The sequence below is a fragment of the Corvus brachyrhynchos genome, unplaced genomic scaffold (genome assembly GCF_000691975.1).
Source record: "Corvus brachyrhynchos isolate BGI_N302 unplaced genomic scaffold, ASM69197v1 scaffold202, whole genome shotgun sequence".
NCBI lineage: Eukaryota > Metazoa > Chordata > Aves > Passeriformes > Corvidae > Corvus > Corvus brachyrhynchos.
The window spans coordinates 318,560-344,382 of record NW_008238132.1 but is presented as its reverse complement, the minus strand read 5'-3'; the positions used below and the strand labels follow the sequence as shown (position 1 = coordinate 344,382).

Genomic DNA, 25,823 nt, shown 5'->3' with positions numbered 1-25,823 from the left:
TATATATATATAGATATAGATATAGATATAGTCTGTGCATTCTGGATGGATAAACCTTTCTGTAAGGAAAAAAAAAAACACAAAACTTCTGCGCATATAAAAACAGAAACAAATGTCATGGCAGTATCGATACAGCAACTTAATTTTACCCCAAATGAAGTACAAGAATGGGAAAATACCATATATTCATAGGGAGCGTTTTCTGGTTTCTGCCTTGAGAAATCAAGACTTCTAAACATTATGCAATCACAGCTGATGGTTCTTTGTCAGCTATGCTCCTGCCCTTCTCTCCCTCTTTTCCCCTATCAGAGGTACGAACACCGAACACCTCCAGTAAAGAAGTGGTCTGAGCTCTGTCCATAGACAAATACTATGATCTGCCTTCATTATTCAGGTTGGAGATGCTCATACTTCAGTTCATGAACCTCTGAAGAAAAGGTTCTCTTTTCCAGTTTCTTTTTTATAATACTCTTTACAAAACTTGGCTTAGTGATTTTAAATTCAGACTAAGAACAGAAAAAGACATACTGTATCATAACAACATACTCATAATGTCATGTTTTATAATTGAGGTGGGGGGTTTAAGAAGAACTGGTTTGATCAATATTCAGAATCAGGACAGTAATTTCAACTTCTATCTTTTTTACCCACTCTAAAAAATTAAGCCTTTGTTCCTCAGAAAGAAAATAGGAAGCTGTTGTCTTTTTTAAATTATTCAGCAGTTGAACCCAAAATGCCATTACCCAGTCAACCTGAAGAAAAATGTGGCTATATATACATTTCTCTGTAAGAGGAAGAAGGGAGGTTATACAGCAGCTTCCCACTTCCAAGTAGAGCCCTCAATTTTTCATCACTACTTTAAAACTGTTCACACTAACACAGTAGATAACCAGGGCTGTATTAGACACTTTATTAGACAATGAAGAAATGCAAAATTCTTCTTCCAAAGCTTTCCAGTCCCTTTTAGCTGTACTTCTTTCCATACTGCTTCAAGTATTTGAAATAGTAAACCAAATAAGTAAAAAAGACTGCCTAATGTTTCAACAGTTAGGTCCCAAAATACCGAGTTTGTTCCATTAAAATGTTCAAAATTATTCAAGTAAAATTATTACCAAAGGGCAATGTTTCTCTACACTATCCACTTGCGAAAATATGACAGTGAGATTAGAAATACATGAGCTTACTCTAGCTGTATAGTGTTGATGTTTTTGTTGTTGTTGATCAGCAGTACCAACATAATTGATTCATTATTAAGCAATTGGGACATGCACTTGACAGCTACAATTTCCTTTACTATCATCCAAGCTTTCAGTAGCACACACTGAGACTCTGCACAATAATTCTACTTACTAAAGCTATCTCACACAAAAATGATCCAGAGTTGCCTTCTTGCATTTACTTTCTGAGAAAAAATGCAACACATAAGCTACAAATCAAAAAACAATAACTGAGCTGTTCAACTTTTAAAATATTCTTTTTTTTGTGTCCACTTAACTTCAAATCAACATATAAATCTAGATTGACTATACATGGCACTCAGAGACATCATTTTAATTCTGTCAATAAATACGCAAATCTATTGTTGTTTACATTTACACTAAAATACTGTACATTTCTAGAAGCATAATTATTTCTAAGCTATGACCTGTATTTTATCTGAACGTTGGTGGAAAAAAACCCCTTTTTTTATGTATTAGAGAAATTTACAAAATAATACTATATGATTTTATCTTGAAACCTATTGGTATAAAAGCCTTTTCCAAGAAAAACTGACACTTTGGTATAAGATGACATTTCTTCATTAGAAATTATAAAGGTAGTATTCTTGTAAATCTCTATGGGTATAGATATATCCACAAGTTAATCGTAATAGAAAATACATTTTAAAAAACTGCTACTGTTGCAGACTGGGAAAAAAACCCCCTATACTTAAAGCTGCATGGCCATTATTTTCAACACACATTAAAAATCGTATTTTTAACCAAATATTTTTTTTAAATCACAGTTCTAAACTGCAACACAAAAAGAAAGGAAAATTTTAAAAAAGATTCTTTTCTTCCTGATCTCTAAAGCCATAGCATACATATCTCTTTATAAAAAAACCCAGAGGTTGCAAGGTTTACAAAGAAGCAAAAATTAGTAACATCCAATATGATGTTAAGACTTGTTTTTAGTATGAATGTAAGATAAGTAAAGTTTGGAATTTTTTTTACATGTAGAAAGGTCAAAGTAATATAAGACATAATACAGGCTGAAAAAAGATTCAAGAATATAGTTGCTATGGTGAAGACAGGAGGAAGCAGAAAGTGAAAAAGACATGCATAAATAGTTTCTAAAAAGTATTTGGACACATAACAAAAAGATGTGGTGCAAGAATGTAACACATTACACTGATTTCCCAAAATACATGCAAAATTAAAGAAAAACATATACAAAGACAGAAACATACATTGAAAACCTACTGAGAAATCTGAAGCAGTGCAGAGTCAGACATTTAACAGATCGCTACTATTTCTAGAAAATAACAGTGTAAAACTATAATTTGTGATCATTATTAAGTTTTTGTTAGAAGGGTAATCTTGTTGATTACAAAAAGACTGCTTACATAAAGTTTTTTAAAATCATATTATATTGATATGACATAATCATTACTCAATATGAGTGTTTGATTTAGTTTAAACCATTTGAGATCTAAGGTGACAGAAGTGTTTATTTAATTTAAATTATCTCAGCCATTAAACCATCAGGCAGATTTAAACACGCTAAAACTCAGAAAATTTATTGTCTTATACTTAAGCAACTGAACTATCATCTTTAAACACTAGTTTCTCATCAAATAGCAAAAGTAATAGCAACAGCTATAATTCTGATTTACCTGTTCTTACAAGTCTATGTAAATCCTCAAAGTAAGAGATTGAGGTTTAAAACGAACTAGAATTAAGTAAATGGAGATGAACAATAGAAGTAAGTTATAAGAATGTTTAGTTTGCTCTAATAAGGCAATGTCCATAACTCACGTATCTGTCTCCCTACAAGAAAGCTACATTCCATCTCAATTAAACTACACTACTTAGCACTGTGGAAACAGACACCATATAAACTGGAGCGAGCAGACAGTTTACAGTGTAGATGCTCAAAATGCATAGCTACTGTACTATGAGCATCTTAGAGATTTAGTCTTGAATGTCCAAGAAATAGGAAAATATCTTTTCTCTCTGAAACACAGACTATAATTGCATGCATGCACAGTTTTCTGAGAAAAGTCTCTGTGAAGGAACTCAACCTGGCATTTGAAGCTTAATATATACCTAGCAATCATGCTACAGGTGAGTGAGCTCTCAGTTGCACAAGGGAACACTCCACTTAATAAAAATATGTCAAAATAGTTTCTGAGAAAATCTGAAAGAACCAGATGATTTACTTACTGAAAGCAGCATTAACATATCTTTCAAACTAATAGAAACCAGCAAGTAACAAATTAATCCATTTTTAAGTGTAATAAACAAATGGTACTTAACATCAAATCTCCAGAGCACAATGGAGTACTGGCATGATAAACAAGTTACAGAGCTCTATAACTAAAGCCAGTGTCAATCAAGGTCATACAAGGCTAGACTTGCATATTTAATGCAAGGCTAGACTTGCATATTTAATAAATAAATCCAGGTATTATCAACAGCTTTAACTTATTAATACATGAATACAAACAACATAGTCTACATTCTGTAGAAAAAAAGTTAATTAAGAATGAAGAACTATCATGCGTAAGTCTGCACTGCAACTCTTCAATAGGCTAGATTAACAGCCTTACATATTTTGCAGTAGGAATTTATTAACCATCACAAATACTAGGCTTTCAGTCATACAATGAATATCAAAAGTAGCTTTCTGACAACAGCCTGAGGACTTCAGACCAAACACTAACAATTAATCTACGAGATGTTCTTTAAATTCAAGGGGTCACTCATACTGAAAAGTACACTGTTGCTGAAAATATTTTAAAAGAAAAGAAATGCTTTTAAAATTAAATGACAGTTCATACAATTAATGCTTATAAACATCAGAAATTACTGTTAAGTATTTCTGTAATAATTTTTGCTAAACAGTCTGATAAACAATTTCAACTTACTTCCAAAGTTTGTCTTTAAAAAATATTAGAAAATTAACTAGTGAAAGAGATTAAGTGTTCCAGAGGGCAAGGAAAGGCAGGTCATTTGTGAGGAGTTGTTTTATTTTCTTTTTCTCAGAGGGGGTGCTTAACAGCTAAGAAACCATAGTAATTTCTGAGTCTTCTACAGGCCAAGAGATCTGACTGACCTCACACATTCAAGCTGGATACAACGGATCTATCAACATATTCTAGATTAGAAGTTTCTGCTTAACACTCTACATTTTACATCAAATTGTAGGATCACTTTAGACACATTTAAGGGTTGCCCAGTACATTAAGAGTAGCTAAAGTAAGACATTAGGAATAGTAAATGAGGTTTTAGAAGTTGCAACACATTGTGTGTCAAGCAAAAGATTATACTGTTACAGGGTACTCCCTCTAAGCTCGTGAGCTACACTGCTAAGAATCCGTGTGCTCGTCATACGAAACACTAAACTCTCATAGTCTCAAGCCATAATGAGACTGCAAATAAAGGTAAATGGAGCATACCTTTATTTAGATTATATGCTTTAATATACCCTGTAATAAGGAAATTATTCAAGTCTGTTCAGAAGATTGCCCATTTTAACTATTGATTTTGGACAGGTCCGATACAGAAAATATCTAACAAAAAGTACTGAGAAAAACATACAAAATGAGGCAATGATCATTTATTTAATTTTATGACTTTATACACCATCAACTAAAGTTCTGCTTCTCTTGAAATAAGTCTTGAAAGAGAAGAACACTAACCAAGCCAAAGCAGGAAAGGAACATCTAGGAACTGCAGCCACAAGTCAATTTATCAGAAACTCTAACAGATAAAATTGCTCTATTCATAACATACTCATGAAGGTATCCACAGTACAAGGAAATTGCATCACATACCTCTAGACACCAGATTATTTAGACACCAGATTATTTTCTTTCCTTAGGCATCCAAGGACTCACACAAAAAATGCTCAGTAAGTAAGTCATAGCTTCTTATTACTGAAGACTTATTAAATACCATAAACCAATATTTTTCAAGAGCAATCTATAAGGAAAACAAGCCATTAGAACTACTATGATTGATTCATATCAATACACTTATCAATGTATATCTGAATATAAAACAGAGAGAGGGTTTTAGGTTGATCTGGTTAATTACAGTAAGTAACAACATCTGTTCTTTCCAGATTTTAAAAATAATAAAGTAAAAAGGGGGAAAGTAACATATAGTGTTCTCAGTGCTGCTTCTGATAGTGATGCACCTACCTATCCAACTTTTTGAAAGATGCAAGTACTTTGTATCTTTCTTTTCTCTGAATCAATAAGTTTGAAATATCGGTTGTACAATAAAACCAGTAAAACTTGCTTGATTATTTCAAGTCTGCTATACTGCAGTGCCAGAACTATGATATTGAAACAAAAGCATGTATTTTATTCTCAAAGGAAGTTTAACTTAGCAGTGCTGTCATACATCCACATACCGATTTTGTGCAAATAGTCCTTACTTCCTCCTATCACTTTCCAGAAATCTACATTTAAAAACTTTATAATCTATACCAGATAATGTGATTTTTCCAGCTACTGCTTATCTTCGCTTGTATTTAGCAATATAAAACTACCTGGTAAAAATATTCCCAAGAAACGTCACTGCTTTTTGTGTGTGCATTTATACTGTACTTTCCCTTTGCATAAGTTTCCTCATATTTTAGAGTGCATTTTTTGTGATTGCACTTAATAGTTAGAGCCACATAAACTGTATAAAAAGGCACATATTATTTACTTGTAGTCAGTGGCATGAGATGTGCGGTAAAATAAAATGTGAAGAGTTATGTGGTTCTCAACTCTGAAACAGGATATGAGGATTTATTTCAAATCAGAAATATAATTCATTTGTTTAGTTATAACACATACATTATTTAGAAAGAGACAAAAAAGTTCCAACTTCTGTAGGAAAGTAAACAGAATGCACACCAAACGTGTAAATCACCTTAACCTTTTCCTCAGAACTGGAGAGTATAACTGAAGACTACATGGTAATCTGCAGCACAGTTTTCCAAGAACACATCAGTGCTCTAATCTTAGAACAGGTTTTCACAATTTGCACATTAAAAGCTTTTAATCACTACTATAAAAAAAAATACAAAGAGTGAAGTAAATTTACTAATTTAGATACATGATTTATAATCCACAAAAGAACCTTTCCCATTAATTCACAGTGTGCTTAGCAATATTTAAATATACTCCAAGATTTAACATTCAGTGTGCTATTCCATATAAATAGCAAAGAAAATGCTACAACTTTCTTTAAATTAAAATATTCTGTTAAAAGCTCCCTCTAATATGAAAGATAAATATGAAAAACTGACACAAACAGAAGTCAATCAGGAACTTGATTCTGGGTTACAAGACAAGTGCTATTTCAATGAAAATAAATCTTGCAGGAAGTAACACTGACTTCACTTTTCCAGAAAGTGTAAAAGAGTTTCCTAGTTAAAAGCAAGGTTATGCATCTTCCAATTACAGAATCACATTTCTTCTGCATTATTACAGATGTGCAACTGACATTACTTCCAACGTTTGTATTTCTTAGGGTTTTCTCTCCTCTTTCACCAAACCTGTAATACCTACTCAGTAATAAAGATCATTCACTGTACTATGAGACACTCTTGTGGTACATTAAGGAATGAAGTGATGAGTCAATCATAAACAGAGAAAGATTCAAACTCAGAAAGCATTCATTGCAAGCAAGCTTTAAGAATATTCACCATTTTACAGTATTTTATTAAAAAGCAAGCAGGAGAGATCTGCAGCATTCATTCTCACTGAAATGCTGTTCTATCTGACACACTACTGGACAGAAGCTAAACAAGAGAAATGCTGGAATTGCAAGAGAATTCTTGTCTTTGTTGGCTGGAGAATACATTAATACCACATCACCCTATAAAACTGAGTGTAACTTCATATTATCTTATGTTAAAAAGGGTATGTATTTCTGCATTAAAAATAGCTATTTGACAATCTAATGTATCTACCTACATTGGAATATCAGACAAATATACTGTGAATATAGTTTTAAGCTAAATATTAAAAGACTTTCTAATTAGCATGCATTTAAACCTCTGTCCAGAAAGCTTCTCATTCCTCCAGCAATTCAGACAAACAAAATTTGTATAATTAAAGCTACTTGAATTCCTGCTTCTCAAAGTCTGAGCTAGAGTTCTACAAGACTGAAGATTATGAAGTCTCTGTTGAAGAGATTCTGCATAATTAGTCTAGTATGCAGATTTGATTATTGCACACATCTTTTATGAAAAAAATATAAATTATCATATCAGAACAATAATAGTAGTATTTCTTCACTATCTCATCACACATCTTCATATTAGCCACAACTTTTTAAATGCTGGAAAATGACAAAAAGGGAAAAATAAGTCTGTTTTGCACCAGTTAGACTCTTTTTCATATTGTTTAGTTAGCATCTCCAGATGCTGTAGAATAGGATTTTATCCCTCTCTTCCTGTTACATTCATGCATGCATAACAGTTGACTACCTAGTCACTAGACCTTGCAGACTTTTGAGGAATTAGGCTAATTGTGGATACAAAATAATTACTTAGTAGTTCTACTAGTAAACAGTATTCATTCTATTTGACCTGAGTATCATTATATGTAAATATGGGTCCTGCAGCAGAATAATAATTTGATTAAATCTATATGACTTCCCCCCCCAAGATTGAATATAAATATTACCCTGAGTAAACAGAAAACTCCAGCTGGTGATCAAAGAGTAAGACTTAGCTTCAGAGTCTGGAAGACCAAGAGCTATACAGACAGTTCAAAACAAACACCAAGAGTGGTACAAATTAACAATTTTTGTTACTGTTTTTAAGAAAGTTAAGCATAACACAATTTACATTTCATCCTAAGGGCAAACATGAGTTCTAACAAAATGAATCACATTATTTTCTTGAAAAATCAGACACATTAGCTCCTTGACACATGGAACGCTTTTTCCTTAATTTCTCTTATTCTTTTCATACTGACTTATTTTTGCCATTGTAGTTTCAGGAGGGCTTTATATAGTTCCAAATATGCTTCCTACTTTGAGTTTTGGTCTGCACTCCCAGGTTCTCAGCAACAGAAACCTGCAGATCGGAACTGTCTACTTCCAGTGCATATGAGTATCTTGTTCTCAAAAACCTGTTTTTGTTGAAGAAGTTGAGATTCTTTCCATTTATTATAAAGCATGCATCTGCACAGCTCAGCTTACCTCACCATTTGTCCCCACTCGATCACTACTTCTTCCTTATTTTGCTGAATAAGGAAGAATCCCAGGTACATTCTGAGAGTCAACAGCTAGCAGCAAATGGATTCTATCTTCTCCTTTTAAAGTTTGAACAAGTCCATTTATCACTACTGCTTCTCTTCTATAGAGCATTAAAACAGCAATTCAGTTCACGCTACTAGATTAGTACTGAAAATAAACTTTCTCTTTTGGCTTTTTGCAGTTAAGATGATCTAACCTGGTTTGGTTTTAGCTACATCTATCCATATTTGTTTCTTTTCACAGCAACATTATAAATCTGCTGAAATACAGATGCCAAGATTTTTGCTGCAATGTGCAACCATGCCTTGAATCCCAGTTTCTCTTCATGCATTCCAGCTATAGCTGCCTTCCATTTTGTCAGCTTTGGTAGCAGCTTTTATTCAAACAATCTTGCTGAACACCAATTTGCTATTTCCATCCTCCCACTGTTACAAATTGATGACCCAGCATTTCTCAAGATCTTACACTGAAATGCCAGCAACAAGAGAAAACATTCTGTTTCATATATATCAAGTACATTGCAGCCAAATTTTAAGTGCCACAAGACATTACACCCCACAGTCTAGGAACTGCAAAGATAAGCAGTCGACCTAAGCAGGCTCTTGCTAGCTTCTTATCCTTGCCAGCTATACATATGCATTTACGATTTTAGAAAAAGGCATTTCTATATCAAAGGACAAGTCAGATTGCACAGCAGGAAACATTTAGTCTTTACAACAGTTAAGCTGAGTAATAGAGCAGATGAAATTTCTAAGTTTCATTACTCAACTGATGTTAGAGGTAAGGTTGTAGAAGAACTATCTTGTGAGTTCAAAAGAAGAGTTCCACTAACTTGTAAAAAATAGGAAGAGTGGAGCAGCAAAGCTATAAAACAGAAATATGAAGTTGTTAAAAGCTACAGGATATGCTGTCCATGCCCTCATTCTCTTAAGTTTAAATGACTTTGAATGTAACAAACTGATCCAGAAGAAGAATATATCTGAAAACACAACTATTTCACTGTAAATATTTAAGTATTGTGCCAGCCAACAACTACAACACTGCAAACACATCCTGCCCTATTATTAAAGTTTTCAGAATGTGGAACTAGATTATATCACATGTAAAAGAATATTTTGTTAAAACTCTGATTTAACTGCCAAAAAAATCCTACTATTTCAGACCAAATAAATTCTCTCATTTCTTACATAACCTTCAGAACCTGATTGCTCTTAATATGGGGTACATCATCCACAGGACATTTACAAAAGTGCTTCATGGTGACGTGTATTTCAGAAAAAATATTGAAAGAGCCCTGTTAAAATATCTGTCAGCAAACTATCATGGCAAGATATTTAGAGACTAGAAAAATCTATTTAGAATGAGGAAGTTATATGAGAAATTTACCACGTTGATATCATGCAGAGAACAGCAGCCCATAATGGAAGCCTGTTTCACAAAAGTTCATATGAAGTATTCAACTTACTGGGTTTTTTAATTAAGACCTCACTTTATTAAGAAAATAAATTACGTATTAGATAAGGCCAGGTCATATTTACACAAAGTTAGTAGATAATGAGAGTATATAATCTTAGTGGGTAAGGAAAGAAAATGTCTATACATTTTTTTTTTTACATATGAATAACTTAAAATATAACACTGCTCAAGTCTGCATGGCATACCAGTACCCAAGTACTATCTAACAGCTGCCTAACTGGACATCACTGCTCCATGAACACATAATCTCCTTGATTTTTTTGTTTGTTTTTCAAAATGAATTGTCCTTGAAATGAATTTCCTCTGAAACAAGCCATTCACTGAAAAGCTAAATGATAGATTTTCTAAAGGACAAAAACTAGTGCTCATGGAAATTTAAATGCTAATAATTTTCATCAACAGTGACTTTGAAGGTTTGCCAAATAAGGTTTGTTCAACATTTCTTGCATGTAAATTATTTTGCTCAGTTCACGATGAAAAAAGGCTACAATAAAAGCAGCACTGTAATGAAGATTTTATTACACTCAGATATAGTGTTACCTTTAGTCAGATATAAATGCTTGCAACATTAGAAGTTCATCAAAAGCACGTAGTATATAAACATGTAGCAAAACTAAATAGGAGGTAAAAGCCCATGAAAATAGGTTTGTACCAGGTGTAGAGTCTTACACCTCCTGTGTGATACAAAATTAGCACATTAATTCATGCAGCATAGTTGCCAGTATAGTGACAATTATATTCAAGTTCTTAAAGAGAGTATTTTCCATTAAATAAACAAAATTATTAGACTGAGCAGGGGCACTGGGATGACTTTCCATAACTTGCATTTTAAGTTCCAAACGTGTTTTTCTATTCCATTGGTATTTATAGTTTAAGCCTTATGAAATTGAGTAGACTTTTTTGATCTCTGGATACATGAAAATAATATCTATCTCCTCTAAGATCTTACTCGTTCTCAGTGTGGAAACATTTTCTAGTAGAAATCAATAAAGGAATACTTTTATTGCTTCTAAAACATGAAGCTTTCAAAAGCTTTTCCTATCACAGTGTTGGGAAACGGGAGTGGAGTGCTTTTGTTACCCTGAATATACTGTCATATTTTCATCAAACATGATGTGACTGCACACCGATATTGTATTTTGTGTAGAAATCAACTACTGAAAAAAAAAAAAAGAATCAATTGTTTGAAAGAAAAAGGTAAAGGTGAACTAAAGGAACTACTCTGTCCAGGCACTTCACTGAGGAGAAAAGGCAAGCACTCAATCTGGTTTGGAGTTGACAGGAAATAATAATCTGTGTGTAGAAGGTAAGAAACAGTCGTTTAATAACAGCACATGCTACAATTCTGTCAGAAAGAAAAAAAAAAGGTAAAATAAATTAAAATTAAGGTATAGTTAATACTGTGCTTATGTAGATGCTTACAAATGCTGTAACAAACTCCTCAATAATATTTTTTCACTATCTGACAAAGTAGTTCCTAATTGAAAATACAAATCAAAGTACCTTATCTAATAGAAGTTTTTCTAATCCTATTTAAAACATCTCCTGACACACTGACTCTTTTCTACAGTCCTACCAGAAGAATGGTCTGATGTTACTCTTGATTAGTCTGACATAGATTAGGGCACTGATGACACAGTCATTCAATAATTAATTAATTCAAGGGAGAATTCATCCTAAGAATTTGTCAAAGAAGGAGATTAAAGATTAAAACATGCCACAATTCTAGCTTCAAAAAGAATCAAACTACAAAAAAAATGCCATTGTCAGGCTATTTTAACCACTGCTATGCTAATTTTTTTTTCAGGTTTTCTGTTTTTTGTTTGCCACACATTCATGGAGCTCTCGGGATACCAAAGTGAGGTTTTAGGAGTTATTCACATCCCACTTCTTTAAATACATTTAACGGTCTGAAAAACTAAATGCTTCTCCTATCCATGACAGGACATCAGAAAAAATAAAGTTGAATTGATTTTCTCTAAATTGGGTCTGTTTTGCTGTGACAGTAATTGGTAAGTGATCTCCCTGTTTTTAATTCAACACACAAACTTTTCCATTTTAGCAGAGAGCAGTTGGGTGGGCATCTGGCAGCCAGCCAAGCTCAATGCACAACAGAAGTATATTCACTCACTGATTCTTACACATCAATCTCTGCATAACAAATATGATTTGGTACAAATATTTGAAAAGAATAAGAGCAGATATCATTCTATTTGCTAACAACAGAAACAACTAATACAGTTACTACCAAAGCAGCACTAAATATATCATCCACTCTCTCCATGTGAAGATGATATACTCAAGTTGCAAGATACCACTGACATTTCAGTGCTTTGGTTGCTGTTCCTTGCAAATGCTCATTAAGTTACTCTTGACTTCTTCAAAAAGAAACTTTTCATCCTTATTTCATTCTATATACACAATCTTTTTGAAAAAATTTTGCTTTTAGGACAGTTAGGATGATACTGAAAGGCAGCCAAACAAGTGCATAGCAGGCCTTACTTTTACTTGTACAGTTACATTAAAAGGTAAATCAGGTTACTCAGTGCTGTGTTATAGCAGAAGTTACTAAACTATACTCCGGCAGTCTTACACGTTTGTAACAATAAGATTCTACAAGAAGTACAGTTTGTAGCCACCTCTGATAAATCCTCCTCCAGAGGAGCAAAATACAAGGAACAGTGGGCTCCACCTAATCTTTCATATGGATGACAGCATGTTCTCTTGCTTATGCAAGGTAGCTATGGCGTGTTAAACACAGCATTAAACTGATTTATATTGTTAATTTGATCTTCTGGCTAGCCTTTACTCTCTTTTCTGGTTTAAAATATTTGAGACTTAATTGGCACTATAGCATCTTAGATCTTGATTTTTCTTACAAAGTATACAGGGGAGAAAAAAAAATTAGAACTATATTGACCTTTTTCAAGACAAGTGCCAACAGAGACAGTACTCCCACAGAAGTGCTTTATTTCTGAATAATCAAGTCTGGCAGGTGCTCTGGTGTGATGGGATCAGACACTGCCATTTCCAATAAGATTAGGATGAAAATCTGTCTTAGTTGATAAAAAAAAAACAACAGAGATCATGCAATCTTTCTCTCTTGAGTTTACTAGATCAGCTCCCTTTGATATCTAGAAAAGAAAGTACATTTCTAATTTTTTCATGCCATCTCCCATTAACTGCAGTTATCTGCATAGTGCTCAAAATAATGAAGAATTTACAAATGTTTTCTTGTATGTTTGATGTGCAATTTCTAATCCTCATTTGGACTTCATCACTTTAAACATAAGAGTCTTTGGATCAAGTCAAATCAACTTACTGGTAGGATATTTATAAATAAGGCACATTAAATACAAAGCACATATTTCATGAAACTACTAGCTTTCTTATATTTTGCATACATGAGATGTCCAAATTGTCATTTTGGATTAAAATGCTTCAAGACTTCTTTTTTGGTTAGAGGTTGCCTTCTTGTGTACTCTACAATGTCTTAAAGTCTTGGAATCACCTTGGCAAATCACTTCAAGCACCCAAAGGATTACTGTAAGCAAGATGTAGCTGGTTCTCTCTTGTTATCCTGAACACATGTCCCACATTATGCCTAACCATTACCGTCTCATTCTTTTTTCTCATTAATTACACTTACTCACAGACTTCAGCAACTTACTGCTATAACCTTCTCTACGCCAGTACTCTTCAAAGTATCTCCACAAACCAAGTGTTTGCATATTAAAATTCACTTTATTTCAGTATTGTAAGTCTTGAACATAGTAGTCTGAAGCTACTGCAAGCAAGCTGGCACTCACACCAATGATTAAAAAAACAAAAACTGCAATAAGAGATGCTCCTAGAAAAGACATCATGCCAGCCTTACCACTTCTTATAATCCCTTCTCCTCACTTAGCAAAAGAGAAAGTTCCTTCCTACAAATACAGCCTTTCCTATTTCTTTTGGACCATATACCCCTGAAATTTTCTAATGTTCTTTGAACCTGCTGAACTTTTGAAGTTGCCTCCAAGTGGTCCCACCAATTCCTTAGCTAACTTCATTTTCAAAAAATTAAATACACACTTCAAAATTAGCTGAAAGGTCCGTTGCAAGAAATTCAAGATTCAAAATGAGTACGTGAAGAACATCCTGTTCACATTTATCGAGATATATTTAATGAGTTTTCCCAATATCTTCACACTTTTACATTTTTAATGCTAACTTTTTTCTTGCAATACTATCTTGAACTTCCCTATCAAGTCACATGCAGTTTTTTTACCCCATAGCTTTAGCTGCTGGCATTTTTTCTGTATTACAATACGAAGTTTACTCAAATCTTGGATATAGTTAAATCTCCCACTTTATTATCACAAAATTTTCAGCTTCTCTAATCTTAACATTTTCTCATCATATCCATCATGTGATCCAAGAGCTAATAATACAATATAATATTATTAGAAGGAATTTCCATTCACATGGTTTTGCACAGGAGGTTTCTTTCCCCCCACAAGATTTTCATGATTCTAGAGCTCATGCTATCTTTTATGCAAAGTGTCACCTTCCTGCCTGTACTTCTAATAATTCCAGAGAAGTTAGCAGCACATTAGCATCACAGACCAGTGATTATTCTTCCATCAGGCTTCCAGTGCATTACAAAGCAGTTGTCATTCAACACTGAGCACTTATGTTTGTTCATCTTACCTCTTAGGACTAAGATAATAAGAAGTACATGTAAACTCCAGCTCTGTTGTTCAGTATTTCACATATCAATTAACTTTAAGCCATATATTTAGTTAAATGTTTTCCAAAAATTATAGCAAGAGATTCCTTTAAAACCATTGTTGCCAGAAAGGCTTGACACAGATTTTCTTCACTGGTCTGAGATCATGAGGATAACCCTGGTTGGTAATTCTCAAACTCTTGATATTTCTTTTTATTTCTTTCTCTTTCATGTCTCTTCTAACTACCCCTCATACCCATCCTTCTTTTTGCCTTTAAAATGTATCAGATAACCAAAGATGACTCATGCAAAACATTCACATTCATCAGCTTATTTTCAGAACTTGTCAATTACTTTTCTTTCCCCCCTAGCCAGTGAGTAGTCACAGAGCTGTCACAGGTACACAAAACCAACTCCACTCAGGTAACAACTCCCAACCAAAACCAAAGACTAAAACAAACCCACAACAAGGGTAACCATGATGACAATCCAGTGACATTTCACAGGTTAAGGGTTCACTGTACCAGTCAGGGATATTGCCATGACATGGACAGGAACAATGACCCAAAGCATGCACTCATGCTCTGATGCACATGGAGCCCCCTCGCTCAGGCTTTTATGACAAAGGAGTTGGTTTGCCATTATGCCCTTGAGTAAATTCGGAATCAATGAAAAAAAAAAATCACAGTTCATCTTCAGTAAGTTGCTACCAGAATACCATCAACAACTGATGCTTTGATACCTCTCAGTGTTCATCTCAAGGTTTTATTTTTATAAAACATGTTACTTTCACAAAATGATTCAATGGTTGAAAAGTGACAAAAACAGCTTTATAAGATGCAAAAGAAGAAAAAATACCCTCTATCACCCATAGACTCTGTGGACTTTCCATTATCACCATCACCAAGCAGCACAGTGAGAACATTTCCTCCAGTAAAGTACCAAGACTGCTGACAGAAGCAAGTCACAGAAGTGGTTATTTCCCTCTACTCCCCTTCTAAGGGAGGTACTTCCCCACTGTCTGGGAGAAGTATCTGGAGTATTTTGTATGGATTTCCCCAGTTCAAAAAAAAAAAAAGTATTTTGGAATGAGTACAGCAGAAAATCATCAAGATGATTAGAGTTCTGAAACATAGTTGCAGACAGAAACGTTGAAAGAGTTACCAGTCTTGAGAAGGGTAACAAAAGACAAGGGAACACATATTTTTGGCTCAAATGACCTGATAGAAGGCTGGAAATACAAGGGAATTCTTGGAGGTGCACAACAAGCAAGAGGAAATAGGCACAGGTTGCAACAAAAGATATTCCAAAAGATATTATGGAAAAAAAAAAATTCACCACAATGACAAACATGGGGAAAGGCTGTCGGTCCCTACATCTCCATCTTTAGAAATACCTCAAACTAAGCTGGAGGAAGTCCTGAGCATCATGAATTAGACTGGTCCCTTTACAAAAAGTTGTTGACAAGATGACCTTCAGGGATTTCTTCCATGGCTCATGTCTCTGAAATGTCTCTGGATACACACAACAAAGGTATCCTACAGTCTGAAGCTAGGCCCTCTTTTAAGTTTTTATTCTTGCAGTAGTATTTCTTTCATACCTCCATAACATCTTCCATTTTTCAATTGCTTCAATGCCGCTTCAGAATCAACGTAATTTATAACTCCTATACAAATATCTGCTGAATCTTCAAATCTATTCTATACTGTTCTGTATTCCTTTTTCTAGCAAAAATTCCTTAGTGGCTTATTTACATAGACATAAGACTTCCTTTTCTAGATCAACACTGATACCCTTTTGGCATATTAGATGGCAAAATGCACCAACTGAATATTTGAGTACCTCAATTTGATTTTACCTAATGAGAATAAAATTCACTCAAACTATCATTGAACATTCTGATCCCCGCTTCCTCAACTAGATACCTCTTCTTATGCAAAGATTTTAATGAGAAGAGTGCATAAGCAGACCCTCCAGCAGAGTGGAAACCAGCATGCCATCATTTGGCTACAGAATTGTTTTCAATTTCTCATCTTTCTGGTTTTAGAGACAAAGCTTTAGAAATAGTCAAGGACTGTTCCCAATTTGAGTGTAGTGAATAGCTTGCTGATTCTACTTTAGAGAGCCTGGTGTTAAATCTCCTCAAGACTGTGAAGAAAACTGTATGTCTCTAATTGCTTTGGTAAGTTTTGTTATAATCAGTAAGTTAAGCTACAAAGAAGTACCCCCTCCGTCCATGGTCACGAGAACAAAAGCAGTTGCTTTGCTGTCCTCTGTACTGGAATTCATGCTGTCAACAAGAGACCTTGAGATCTGGTCCTGCCTACTAACATACTTAAGCATTCATGTAAAGTTCTGTAAACCACTCACTTGAACAAAGATGAAATTTAGTTCCATGTTGCCCTTTAAACACCTACTTGCTGTTCTAAATAAAATCTTTAGTGTCTCCACTTCCTTTGAAAAATTAAGATGATGGCACACATATCATCCATGTGGGATGAGAGAGATTCCAAAACTTAAAAAATAAAATAGATTAAGCAGTAAGCCTCACCTGTAAAAAAGAAAGAAATTTGTCCCTGCAGACCACAGTCTTTAAATTGCTACACAGACACACACACGTTTGGTATGAAAGTGTACTTCACTGACTTTCCAACTGTAGATCCAGTAACTCTCTTCTATTGGGTTTTGACAAAACAATGTATTCAGTCCATTCAGTTAAATTTTGAGGGATGTTAATCTTGTTAACTCTAATGTTCTTGCTGTCTGTTGGAGACTCGCAATCCTCTTCTGAGCCATTAACATGTTTGGTCTGAACATCATCTTGTCTCCCAAATTTTACTGTTTAATTACACATAGGAAATTATTTCCTCCAGTGGCTTTTAAAACTTCCAAACTATTATTCAAGGAACATTCTTGGGAATTCTCCTAACATTATAAAGGCACCATAATTAGCTTCTAGACTTATTTTAATAGATTCAAGCAAACATGTCTATGGTCTGTGAGGCGTTCTTGCCTTTTTATCTTTGTACAACACTCTTACTATTATTAAGTATCTGCAGCAATAAGCTATAACACTTAAATCAGTAGAAACACTGCTAAGGCATAAAAATCATGCTTTGACAAGAGTGGAATAAAGTTCTTGCTTATGGTAAAAAAAAAATTGGATAACACACACCAAAGCATACCCAAAAAGAAGGAGAAATCTGAGAATGCCATGCCACTCTATTAACAAAAATATCAAAATAAAAGTTTTAAAACAAAGTAAAAATACAATAACCCCTGTTCAATTTGCAAAGAAATTAAACACTACAGCCCTTTGGCTGCTCTAAAGTACTACATCTCTGATATGAAAAAAGAAGGGAGAAAAAAGATGTGTGAAGAAGTAACAGGCATTTTATATACGGGACAGAAGAACCTAACCTACTACTAAAACTACTTACTTCCAAGGAAGGGACTAAAGTTTTAAAGCCAGGAATACTTTCAAATATTTTGTTCCTTCACAGTGCTTTAAAAGCTCAAAAAGCTAAGAAAATATCAAAGGAGATTAATGTTTCTACAGGTTTATCAGGAAGTAACAAAAAAAAAAAAATCACTGAAAGACCGTCGTCCTTCATGGATCCAACACACATCAATTATCATATCAGTTCTGAGGGTAAACACATCATCTTCTGGGCTCCAGATTAGGTTTCAGTAATTTATGAAGGTATTCTGATAAAATTTTATAATTTTTTTTTTCAAATGTGATAAATGATATCTGTATTCTCCAGAAGAATTTCTTGGGTCTTTTTCTGGGAGGTTTTCCTACAGGTCACACAGTTTTTGTCATGCTTACGTAAAATAGCTCAATATTACTGCTTTAAGCAGTGTAGGATTTTCAGACCTTTTTCTTCATACATCTCACTTAGAAACAAGAATATTGATGTTATGTTCAGAGCACTTTTTCATATATTTATTTAAGTCCCAAGAATTTTATAGGTGTCCAAAAGCTGAAAATCAAATCCATCAACTACTTACCCCTTTTTTGACAACAAAACGTAACTTCCAATTTGCAAAGCATGTCAGCATTCTCATACTTGTCCTCTTGTGCCTTAACCCAAAAACAGGATTCTGTCATCTCCTGAGGCCTGATCTACGAGCAAGAGACAAAACAAAATTTTATTAATTATTTTGATACTATGAAGAAACTGTGCTCTGCAGAGTCTAAAGCACATTAAATATTTAAGAGCTCTGTAAAACATGTGAACTTTCAGTACACAACTCATCTTTAGAGTTGTTAATATATTTCTCATTGAAAATAATAACCCTTCAAATAAGTGAGATCAGACAAACAGATTCTAACAATGCAGAAAACACACTCTTATCCAAGGTCTAAACAGAGCAAATTAGCTTTGTTCTAGATTTAAAACTTGGGCAAACTTCAAATAATCTCTAAACACAGCTGGTTTAACTAGATGCGAAGTACCTTACTTTTCAGAATGTAGCTTTGATTACTTCATTAATTGTGAAAATCTCTTTACTGACTTATTTTGATCTAAATAGTTATAGTTTCCAAACTCAGTAGACTGGTATACTTGATCTTGTCACAATGGAGAAGGAAAAAAAACCAACACCAAAACCAACCAAACTCCAAACTGAGTCTGTATTTTGCCGGCCATTAAATTTATGTCAGTACATTTATACTATGGACAAATGGAAAGACCTGCACTTCTTCTTTCCAGCCCAGGCTAGATAGATGCAATACACTTGTTTGGAAACTGTATAGCTATAAGTAGAGTGCAGTGACTGATCCAACATAAAGTGTCTGAAAAAAAACAAGGCATAACAAGTCCCAGAAAGCATAAGAAGCATGCTGCTGTCAAGGTTGTTTTATTCTAGACCAGAATTGACTTTTCCAGGCATCACATAAAGTCAACAGATACTTGCCCAGATGATTCATGGGTCAATGAAACACAGTTTTCACAAAACAATGAAAAACTAAAGACAGGTATTCATATCTTACATAATTTTAACTAATGTATCAATTGCTTATCTAGTCTTACTTCTGACAATCTATTTTCCCCAAGTTCAATGTCAGATTTTACATCAAGTATTTGTCATTAATCAACACTACCTTAGACCAGTTGAGTCTTTTCATGGTAACCTCAGGTTTGAACTCTTTTTTAGGCTTCATTCCAAATGGCAAAGCACGTGAAGGCGGAGACCACTGTATTCCAGGCAGGCCTGGTAGAGGCGGTGGTGGAGGAGCACCACCAAAACCCAGAGGAGTTCCCAAGCCACTCAGAAGTGGTGGAGGAGGAGGAGGAAGTGGTGGTGGTGGAATTGCTCCATTAGAAGGCAGCGGTGGAGGAGGAGGGGGTGGGAATTGATGTGGTCCTGCACCTTCCAGTGGAACAACAGACGCATCTCCTCGAGTTGACGGCAGAAGACCAGGTGGCACAGAGCCATACTGATAAGGAAAATATTCTTACTCAGTTTCACAGTTTTATCAACAAAATGCTATAACAATCATAGTTTATAGATTAAATCCAGAAAACCAGTTGAAATGTCTTGTATAGAACAGTCAAATAAGAATGATAATGAGCCCAATGTGCTTTTGATTTCACGATTGGAAGTGTCAATATTTGAAGTGGACATTCAGACCTGGGGGGTGCACACCAAAAATGACAAACTGAAATGGTGTTTCCCACTTGTCATATTTCACTGATCATGAGCTAAGAAGGATATGATAGGTATCTTGATGAGATCTTATCTAGACTATCACGGTTTAGCTGAAATTAAAAAAAAAAGTAACATCCTAGTCTCTCTTGTTCTTATCCTACAGGTTACAGAGAAACTTTCCAAGTACATAACAGCAGAATCTGAGGAGATAAATAATTCTGCTGAAAAACAGCTATCTTCCAATATAGGAGCATTCTTATTCTACAGAATTGAAAACATGAAGCAATAATGAAAAAATGTCCTTCCAAAAAATAAAGCTTCCTTACGCACCAGCTCCTTATTCCATACAGAAATGACATCTATAATGTATCAAAATAGGATTAGCACTTCAGCAAGTCTAATAAAATTACTTCTACTATTTGAAGAACTTCTATCATATGCCTGCAAACAAAAATAAGAATGTATCTGACAAAAACAACAAAACAATAAATAAGAAATATTTATCTACTGGTGCTAGCACTAATTACCTTTTCAACTAACTATGAGCTGAAACAGTCCCATTTGTTTTTAGAAAATAAAGGGAAATACAATAAGCAAAAGATTTAAAATTTCTAAAAGGAAATAGCTGAATATTAATAAATACAGATAAATGCATGCACGACAGCTTGATAATGTTTTGAATTTGTGAACATAAGCATTGTTTACACTGACAAGTAGACACTGAACAATTAGGCTCCAGAAATGAAAGAAATACATCAACACATACCAAATGCAAGAAGGGAGTAAAGGAATGAGACCAGGGGAAAAACAGTCATTAGAGGTAGAAGTCAACATGCTAAGTAGCAACTGATGCCATATGGGAACCAAAGTTTCCTCTTTAGACAGATTTAAAAGTACCAAATCGCAGTAATCAATTACCTGACATTTACAAAACTTTTAATGTATCCCTTTAACAACAGTGGGATAATTCACGGTATGAAAATTAGTGAGCAGAATCCTATTTTATGTTCTCTGTCTGCATGTAAAAAAAGTTATACTTAATGCAGTAAATAACAGAAAAAGTAAAATGGGAAGAAACAGATTTCACTTACAAAAAGTATTTTACTATGTTTTCAAGACACACACACAAAAATACTTTCCTAATGAATGATATGCCGCTCTTACTATATTTGGTTTTTTAGAATGCAACAATTTCTGTAATTGCTTTTGTTTAATGTTTGACTTTGACATTAACAATTAATTTTGACCAGAAACATGAATTAGAGTGACATTTCTAAATAGACCAAAGCAGAGCTAAATTAATTTTCCTCACTAAGAAAATTAAAGAAGCCAATAAATATAAAAATAATCCCTCAGAAGTATTAAAATAAACCCCTATAAGCATGTCTTTCTGATGCTGTCTTTCTTTAACCATTTACCATTTTTAGACTGTGCTTCTTATTCCAGGAAATAAGACACAAGAAAAATCACTTGGTCACACAGTCTCCTTGCATAGATTTAAAAGCTGAAGTAGTTACAAGTTAACTGAAATATTACCCTCAAAAAATCTGCACTATTCCTCTCCATCGTGTTTTAAAACATCTATTTATGCTTGAAAATTGAAAAATTATCAAGAAATGTTCTTATCCAGCCACAGGTTATTTCTTTCACTGCTGGATATCCATGGTAATGCCTCAGTATAGCAAACTGCATAATGAGCAATTTCTTGTGGAGGGATAAAGATCACAATGATGAATGCTAATCTAAAAGCATAAGACTTATTACCCTATGTGGTTAATTACTTTGGAAATGTATGACTCTGAAAGCAAAACCCCAATGAAACCTAAGAAACTAGTTTAATTAACAGAGCTCAGGCATAAAAGGATCATCTGGGAACTTACAGCTAATTAATGTCACATTACAATTATTTGTATAAAACAGAAATAAAGGAATCTAACATTCAATAATAATCGATAACAAAGATTCTTTAAAAAACCCTCAACTGTACTATCAGAATCCAAAGAAGATGCAAAAGGAAGTTCCTTTCAAAAACATTATTACATACATTCATTTATACTGTCTTTTACCTGTGATTTAAAAGCTTGTAATTCTGTTTCAAGTTCATTGATTCTCTCCTCTTTTTTTCGCAGTAGGGCCTGGGTCTCCTGATGAGCTACAAAATCTTTTTCAAACTAAGAAAAAAGAAAAAAAGAAAATTGTTGGTACCAGTCAGTTCTGCATAGTTTCTTTAAATTCCAACTTTTCCTTTTGTGCTTGTTAAAACTCATATGACAACAATACTAAGGACATGTCTGCTAGTCTAACTTTCATGTGTCTGCTGGGTGGAAGAACCATCTGCATCACCACTACAGGTCTTTATGATAGGAAATGGCATAAAGTAGTAATGTATATTAAGTTAGCATTACACAGAGTAGCTTAAAAGCCATGGATGTACAGTAATACAGTCTGTAGATATGAAGGAGTCAATTTTTATTCTCCCACTGTTCATCTCATTAGGGAAACTGATAACTGTTGAAATAAAGTATTCAGTTGGTTTTAGGCAGAGTTCTACTTAAATAGTAGAAAATACTTAAAACTTAAATAGTAGAAAGATTCTCAGTTAAGGTTAACTACTTTACACCACTTGGCTTCCTAGTCCACAAGGAACACCCAAATTGCCATTTTAACACAGAACTAATTGTGAGTTGAAGTTAAAAACTATCCAGTTACACCATTCATTAATCTATTAAGTAATCCTGCGTCCATCTTATGATCAGATGATGCAAAAATTACTTACTTTTCTGGAAAGTTCAGAAGCCCTCTCTTCACATTCTTCTAATCTTGCTTTATCTACACAAATGTCTTGAAAAAAATCAACAAACACACTTATACATATGCAGGGAACACAAGATTCTTCTTAATTACATATACAGTTTCATATAAGGAATTATGATGCTGTAATCATTTCCAAACAGAGTACTTACCTAGTAAGTGGCTGAAATTGATATCTAATCTCTTACGATATGTGAAATCTGGGTCTGTTCCACTTCGATGTAACACTATCTGTGACACACACTCTTCAATTAATTTGAAATACTGTGGACTAAAGACAGAGATGAGCTATTTTATGGCATATTTATTTATCAACCTATACTTAAAATTTTGTCTATGAACAAAGTACCATCAAAAGCTTTGGGCAGATTTGTTTCCATAGAAAGGTAGGTGCAAACCCCTAGAGTCTCAAAGGAAAATCACGTCTGGCAGTTTATTACACAAAAACAGTTTACAAAAAGCCTGAAAAAACAGTGGACCTAAAGATAATTAATTCTATATTATAAAATCTACATCTCTCCCCCTATGGAAATACAGGGAGGGAAGACCACCTCCTGCTTCCTCTCAGTAAAGAGAAGGGTCTTCCTTCAGCTTGATTGCACTAGTTTTGTGACTTTTTAAAGTATGACTGCATTGCAGCCCTGCTTCAGTATGTGGAATGAAGAACACCTTGGTCTAAAATGCCAGGGGGTATGACAGCTGCGTCACTTGCCCAGAACATGCAAGCTGTGAATTCAAACCTTTTCAGGTGGAAGAGGTCTAGCACAGATGTACCCAAAGCAGGCAAGCACCCTTAACCTTTAAACGTACATCTGTGCTAGACCTTGCCTGAAAAGCAAGGTTATGCAGAACATTGTGCAGAAAACAGATGGCCCCTGTTCAGTTCATACCTCATTCCTCCAGTGTTTCCTCAAAGACAACTCAAGCAGATTCCTTTTTGGAAGGAAAGTGTTTGTCAGCCTCAAACACCTAAAGTTTTATTAACTGTTTCCCTGTAATTTATCTGATGAACTTTCCAGGAGACACAAATATGTCTACACTATCCTATAACGTATACTGAAAGTACTCAATTCCAACCCAAAAGTTACTCTAAATTAAGCACAAGTTCAGATTTCTATATAAAGTGGACTTCTTTGCACACTTGGTTTTGCCCTTTTACTCAAATACACCACAAACTTATAATGCTACTACCATGATTTATAACTGATTAAGACGTCTCTCCTGATCAACTTATACTTGCAATCAATGAGGCTCAGATCCTAAAAAGAACAGTTTTCTATATTTATAAAATACAATCATACACTAAGCAGAAGAGATAAAAACATATAGATGGCATTACTGATTCAAAGTTGATACTTTCAAACATGAGCTCACAAACTACAATCCACACAGAAAGACTAAAACCTATCATTAAATTTATGGAAGAAATATTCTATTAATGACTGAATAATAAAAAAAAAATCCATAATTAACATTTAACACAGCAATAAACATACCGGATAAAATAATCATTTCTTATCAGCAAAAGATGTTGAAGAATAGAAAGAAAATATCCTTCAGCACTAGTGTCCTTAACTGTATTCCACACCATGTTGTAAACATCATTTACTTCAGTAAAAGTGTTAAGGAGAATAATAACAAAGAACAAAATATCTCAGTCGAATGTTGACTGATAACTTCTTTAAACAGAAACTGCAGCAGAAAAATATCCATTATATGCTTTATTTTGTTCATATTTGTCCCGCTGATATTATGGAAACGTTTATGTTGGAATAGACCTTCAAAATGATCAAGTCCAACTATTAGCCATGCACTACCAAGTCCACCATTCAGCCATGCCACTACATGCCACATCTATACATCTTTTAACTATCTCCAGGGATGGGGACTGCACCACTTCCCGGGGCAGCCTGTTCCAGGGCTTGACAACACTCTCTCTAAGAAATTTCTCCTATTATCCAATCTAAACCTTGCACAGCGCACCTTGAGGCCCTTTCCTCTCATTCAGTCACTTGTTACTTAGGAGAAGTGACTGATCCCTACCTCACTATAACCTCCTTTCAGGCAGTCACTGAGAGTAACAAGGCCCCCCTGAGCATCCTTCTCCAGAATAAATAACCCCAGCTCTCTCAGCTGCTCCTCATAGGACTTGTGCTCCAGACCTTTCTCTGGACACACTCCAGCCCCTCCGTATCTTTCTTGTGGGCGAGAGGCCCAAAACTGAGCACGGAATTCAAGTGCAGCCTCGCCAGTGCCCAGTACAGGGGAACGATCGGCGTCCTGCTCCTGCCGGCCACACTACTTCTGATACAAGCAAAGATCATATTGGCCTTCAAAAGGATATTCTAGTTCAGATCTAATATCTTCTAAACGATGAGAGAATTCAATCATGTCTTCTTCTTTATGCTCATTGAACACTTTCAGCTGAATATCTAGTGCTTCATTCTTTATACATTGTAGTTGCTGCAAAGAAGAAACAGTAGAAAGGCTTGCAAAATTAGCATTTCCATATGGAAATAAACCTTATCTTTTTAATAAATTCCGTAAGTCTATGTTAGTTAAAAGTTTAAAATTACAAGAGCACATGAGTTAAGTTAAAAAATGAAAAGGTAAACACGACTTCAAGCTGGCTTAACAATCTGTCACATGTTCTTAAGCAAAGTCATAAAATGCTGAGGAATCAGAATAAAGTTCAGAAA

General features: G+C 34.4%; 1 protein-coding gene across 2 annotated transcripts in view; it reads right to left on the bottom strand.

Annotated features, from left to right (window-relative positions):
• DIAPH3 (diaphanous related formin 3) overlaps positions 1 to 25,823 on the bottom strand; it is a 200,974-nt gene that overhangs the window by 140,628 nt on the left and 34,523 nt on the right. For both annotated transcript variants that reach the window (XM_008633134.2, XM_017733559.1), the window contains exons 10-16: positions 25,469 to 25,587; positions 24,621 to 24,737; positions 23,277 to 23,395; positions 23,090 to 23,154; positions 22,380 to 22,484; positions 19,766 to 20,101; positions 18,670 to 18,784 (exon numbers count right to left, since the gene is read on the bottom strand). In XM_008633134.2, coding sequence (XP_008631356.1) covers positions 18,670 to 18,784; positions 19,766 to 20,101; positions 22,380 to 22,484; positions 23,090 to 23,154; positions 23,277 to 23,395; positions 24,621 to 24,737; positions 25,469 to 25,587 — 976 coding nt within the window. The remainder of the gene's footprint in view (positions 1 to 18,669; positions 18,785 to 19,765; positions 20,102 to 22,379; positions 22,485 to 23,089; positions 23,155 to 23,276; positions 23,396 to 24,620; positions 24,738 to 25,468; positions 25,588 to 25,823) is intronic.